Here is a 6,000-nt window from a genome sequence, read left to right on the forward strand (position 1 = left end):
AGAAGCTACTTAGAAAAAGTTGTTTAAAAAAACATTAAAAAAGAAGAGTCAAGAAAAAGAGCTTGCTACCGGTGACTCTTTTTTTCTACAGCGAGACTCTTTCTCTTTGCTTGTTATTAAATAGATATAACAACTTGAATTTAATGCGATTCCAGACTTCTGAACCTTAAAACTACATTTAAAAATTATTTTTTTACATATTTTCTTGAGATATTTGTCTTATATGTATATAAATATTTATTGTACATTTGCAGTACTTAAACGCTGAAGTCTGAGGCAAATTTGATTAAGAAAAATAAGATCTGTGGTAATGACGGATCCAGCATTTTTGGTGTTTGAGATAGCTAACATGGAGTAAAATCGAAGCATTTGTATGTTTATGTCAAGAAATAATGCTTTAAAAAAGTTGCCAATGGAGTGTAGGGAACAAATAAGCACTAAAATTTTATCCCCCTGCCCCAAACGCGAGAGGAGTTTGATGAAATAATTTTTTTACTATTCATAACGAAATTTATATTCATTGAATTGAGAAAATTTCAGTATTGTTTTACAATCTCTAAGTGTTCAAAAATCATAGCAAATAAAATTTGTGACTCCCTCAAACTGAGGAGGTTTATACTTTATATGGTCACAATTTATGTACACTGGGAGATAATGAGCTATGGCATTGGTGACATTAATCTTTTACTGAAGCCCAAAAGATTAGTAACAAATATATAATGTTAATATTTTGATAACTTTATTTTTAAATGTATACTATGCGACTGAGACTTTTGCTGAATTAATTTATTATATTAACCAGTGTTCCTTATCTAAAAATCATACATATAACAACTGCTTAACATTTCATTAATTTTTTAATCATTTCATTCCATAAATAAAAAAAAGATGCATTAATACTTCATGTTGTAATACACATGAGGTATATTATATTATTTTAAAGATTATTAATGTTAATAGTTGATATTATTTTATTGTTATATGCTAATAATATACGTTAAGTACTTTTTTATCTCATTTTATGTGATTATTAACTAAAGAACCAAAGAATTAAAAAAATATTGTAGTAGATAATGTCCTCCAAGATTTATAAGCAAAAAATAACTGCTAAAGAAACTATGGTATGGTAACATTAATTTTTTACTGAATTTTTAATTGAATTTTTAGTTAAAAAGTGAAATCTAGAAAGTAAAACATAAAAGAAAAAAGTTTCAATGTGTTGGCACATTTGATAATGAAGACAAAATTCATAATAAAAAAGAAAGAAAGGTACTAATGCTAGACAGATCAAAAAAATCAAGATATTAGAAAACCCTAAAGTTTCCTTAATGGCTGATAGGTTAAATCTATCCAACAGAGAAAGATCTGGGATCATTTTAGCTGTAACTGAAGCATTAGTTCACAATTCAGATATCAAAAGGCACAGCGAACAGATCAGGTAATAAAATTCAACAGCAAGTTTCTGATGATATTAAGAAAACATTTATTTCACCTATGTACTCTTCCATTCACTGGGATTCAAAGCTGGTATCTGAGGTTGATGGTAAATTGGAACATTTGGCTATTGTAGTAACAGGAAAACCAAGTGCACCTGAAGGAAAATTGTTGTGTGTATCCAGGATTCCTGGCTGGATAAACTGGGCAAAGTCTGGCAACAGCTACCATAGATGCTGTAAAGGCATGGAAACTAAAAAAACACTTGTGGCAACGATTTTTGACACAACTCCATCAAATTCAGGTTAGATAAATGGTTATGCAAATTTAATTGAAAAACACTTTAATAAAAAGTTACTTTGGTGCATCTGCTGACACCATATTTTTAAAAGAGTTTTGTCTTCTGTTTACTTAAAAGTTTTTGGAGAGTGTAGATCTCCAAATACGAGTCATTTAGACACTTTAAAAATGAGTTATGGCCTAAACTTTCATTAACTTTAGATACTACTTTTAGAAAAACAAAAATCAAAGAACCAATATTAAAGACCAAACAAGCAGAAGTTATATTTTTTTGCCTGGTTTACATAACCAGAAGTCTCAAAAAATATTAGGAGATGATTATCAAGAATGTTATCAACGTGCTTTGCAATTAATCAATCCAAAACAAATTAATATACAGTGGCACAAACCTGGAGCCTTCCATCATGCTAGATGAATGTGTACCAGATTGTACACATCAAAAATGTTTGTTTTTGTTGACCTGGCAGAGTATGAAGAAAGTATTATAGAGAAATTACCACGGTTTTGTAAACTTACTTTACTATTCTCTTTGGTATTTAACCAAAGAAATGTCCTCTTAACCAAAGAAATGTCCTCTTTTTATTTTTTGATAAGGTATCTGATCTTAATAAAACTAAAATTGCTAAAACAATTTTGAAAAATATAAAATAAAAATTTGAACATGATATAGGCTTTCCACAATTTCTACTTATGAAGCGGAGTATTTGTTTGACTGATTTAATTGGACCAAAATCCATAAAGTTTTGGAAAGCTAACAGAAATTTTAAATACATGTTTGAGCATATCAAATCACTGAAATCTGTAAACAATACAGCAGAACGAGCTCTTAAACTAATTCAAGACTATGCAACATTACAAAAGACGAAGAGCAGAAAGAATTTCTTTTAGAACACCACTGAAAAGTTCTTCCTCACATAAATAAACAAGTAATTCAAAAACTTAATTTTTGAAAATATGCTCTAAACAATCTCTTTTCTATTATACCTTTAAATATTGAAATTTTGTTTTTATAATTTAAAAAAAAATGAGATTTTGAATTTCTTAGTACTTATTCCCATTGTGATTTAATATTATAAATTTACACCAATCATTTCTTTGCTTCTTTGTTTGATAATTGAGTTTTTAACAAGTTTTTTGTTTTAATTATAAATTATAATTTATAAAGTTCCATATTTAGTCAGAAAAAAATCATACAACAAGGGTATTATTAAAAAGGATGAGGGACAGGGGAGGGGGGGTCATAAATCAGGTGCCAATTTATTTTTATTAAATTTTTATTTTTATTTATTACAAAACTATTTGTAACTATAATAATAATTAATTATATTGCATATATAATATATATATAATATATATATAAAAGGAGTATATTAAGGATTGTTTTGGGGCAAAAACACTTTAAAAGGGTTATGAGGAGGGTCAAATATGAAATTTTTTTGAAAATAACATTTGATTAAGTTTTATTAAACAAAATTACACAAGGAAATTATAAAAAATGCGAACACAGTTGATTATTAAAAATTATTTTAGTCCTTTGTGTTGTTTTTTTAGAATTTTTAAAACACAAAAAAAAGAGGGGAGGATCAAAATGAAAGATCAAATGTGAAAATACTTTACTTTTTTTTTTTTTTTACTTTTAGCAGATAAAAATACATATGAAACTGATTGAAAATCTAAAAATAGTTAAAAATATGTTGCTGCTACAAGAATATATATATATATATATATATATATATATATTTATATATATATATATATATATATATATATATATATATATATATATATATATATTATAGAAAAACCAAAAAAAAGTAACCACAAAAATTATATACAAAAAATGCTATGGAGTGTCTGCTTTGATAACATTAAGGTTTATTAGAAATGTATTTCATGGCAAGCTCGGTTCCTTTGTTAAGCAAATTTTATGGTGATGTATTAATGTGGTACTTTTCTGTCAAGCATAAATTGCAAAATTTACCACCAGGTTGTATGGCTCTGCTTGATCGAACATATTACATTTTTGTATAGGTTCTGAAGCTTTACTTTTGCATTCCCACACAAATTTAAAAAGTTAAGTGGAGTTGTCTTTACTTTCATAAACAAAAAAGTTTCTATGTTGTATGTTTATATTTCTTTTAAACATAATTCAAAAACATATTATAAATGCAGTTAGACTTGCTCTCACTCCTAAGTTTGTGGTTATACATTTGATTTTATACATTTTTTTAAACTTGACATCTCTAAATAGAGATTTTTTTACAAATATATTTTGGGGAAAAAAACATTACAGAGCAGTTGTCAGTAGGAGACGAGATAGGCTGGTGTGTCAGTGGAGGACACTCATGACAGGGCTGGATGGAGGATTATGATCCGCTGTGGTGACCCCTAAACGGGAAATAAGAAGAAGAAGAAGAAGAAGAAGAAGAAGAAGAAGAAGAAGAAGAAGAAGAAGAAGAAGAAGAAGAAGAAGAAGAAGAAGAAGAAGAAGAAGAAGAAGAAGAAGAAGAAGAAGAAGAGCAGTTGTCAGTAACTATTCCTAGAAATAAGTCAAGATTTATGGCTACAAAATTGAGACACAGGATACATCAATGTGATAAGGTCCAAGTGATGTTTAATATTATCTAAACTTATAGTTGTTGTATTTACACCTTTAATTGTAGTAACAATTTGTTCATAATAAGCAAAACGAAGCATACTGTAGAGAATCTTTTTATTTTAGTACACAACTTTTATTAGTAACGAAACCATGTTGATTTTTATAGATTAACTTGTTTTAAGCGAAACATTTCATCTTTCATCATTTACTATCTTTGCTGACTTTAACATATTGTACTTGTAAATTATAAATTTGACTGTTTAATGAAAAAATTTCATATTTAATATAATTTCCAACTTCCTCCCATTCTAAAGGAGGCAGTTTGAATAATTTACCATTACAATTTTAATTTTGAAAGAGCAACCAAGATCCTTTCATTTTATATGACAGACGCTTTGAGTTGTCTTAAAAACTGTAATTCAAAATTTGTCTTGCTTATAGGGAATTTCCTGAGGAGTGTTACTGACTCAATAATACTATTGAGTCAGTAAAAATTTTGTCAGCAAAACTTCTATGACAAAAACGCCTAAGCAAAACTATGTTTTGCAGATTAAATTTTAAAACTTTGATTTCCAAATGTTCGCAACTTGGATTTCAAAATGTGTACACTGCCTCCCTAACCTCAGTAAACTATTCATAAAAATTACAAATAAATTGCAAATGATACTTTAGATGCAACATGCAAGTTAAATTAAAACTTTAATTAAAATTTCATAAACTTAAAATAATGATTTCAGACTTAATACACTATATTCTAACTTATTAAACATTTCTGGTAGTGGGTAAAAAATTAGGCCTTCCTAGAAATTAAAATTAATTTGAATAGAAAATAATTTAAAAATATTTATAATTTAAATAATTTGTGCTGTTTTTTTCTTATTTTTCTTTAGAGTGATTGTTAATTTCAGCGACAAAATTAGATAAGGCAAAGCAAAAAAAAAACAAAAAATAGTTTAAAGTCGACATTAAAAAAAATGATTTTTCTATACTCTATTTATCTTTTTTTTTTAAGGAGAAAAACAAAAATATAAATTGCTATCTGTTGTATAACTTTAATATAACAAGTATTGTGTTTATATGAATATTTATATGGATATTTATATGAATATTTATATGAATATGTCAATGAAATGCATGAGTATACTTTTATGTATAACTTTTTATTATTTGTTCAAAAGTATATCCACAGTTTAGGAGGTTATGAAATTAATGGATAATTTTTTAAAATGTGAAAAAATCAAATAATAGATATTATTGCTCCAGAGTTATTTATCAACACAATGATTTGTGTTTACAATTATTTTTAAAATGCAAAAAATTAACTTAGTTAAACAAATGCTGAGTAACTAGATAATCCAGGCATTATACAGACCTTATTGAAATTATTACTAATATATATATATCAAGTTTTAAAATAAAAATTTCTTGATATGACTTTTAGACTTAAAAACCCATAATTTATTCAAGTGTTTAACTTTTGTTATCAAAAAAACGCACATGTTACTTTAAATCCAAACAACAAAAGCCATACTAGAGATACCAAAGAGTATTTCTTTTGTTGTTTAAAACTAATTTTTTACATCCAGCAACACAGCCATACTACAAATGACCTATGATGGATACAGCATCCATACATAAAATTTATATAATCTTCTGATTCTAAAAGC

At 26.7% G+C, this 6,000-nt stretch overlaps 1 protein-coding gene across 1 annotated transcript in view; it reads left to right on the forward strand.

The window, feature by feature from the left end:
- LOC136077036 (uncharacterized) overlaps nucleotides 1-5,550 on the forward strand; it is a 66,199-nt gene extending 60,649 nt beyond the window's left edge. Inside the window, exons 10-13 of the mRNA XM_065791388.1 lie at nucleotides 1,186-1,269; nucleotides 1,411-1,738; nucleotides 4,139-4,327; nucleotides 5,399-5,550. Coding sequence (XP_065647460.1) covers nucleotides 1,186-1,269; nucleotides 1,411-1,738; nucleotides 4,139-4,327; nucleotides 5,399-5,550 — 753 coding nt within the window. The remainder of the gene's footprint in view (nucleotides 1-1,185; nucleotides 1,270-1,410; nucleotides 1,739-4,138; nucleotides 4,328-5,398) is intronic.
- The last annotated feature ends 450 nt before the right edge of the window (nucleotides 5,551-6,000 follow it).

Source organism: Hydra vulgaris, chromosome 02, assembly GCF_038396675.1.
Source record: "Hydra vulgaris chromosome 02, alternate assembly HydraT2T_AEP".
Taxonomy (NCBI): Eukaryota; Metazoa; Cnidaria; class Hydrozoa; order Anthoathecata; family Hydridae; genus Hydra; species Hydra vulgaris.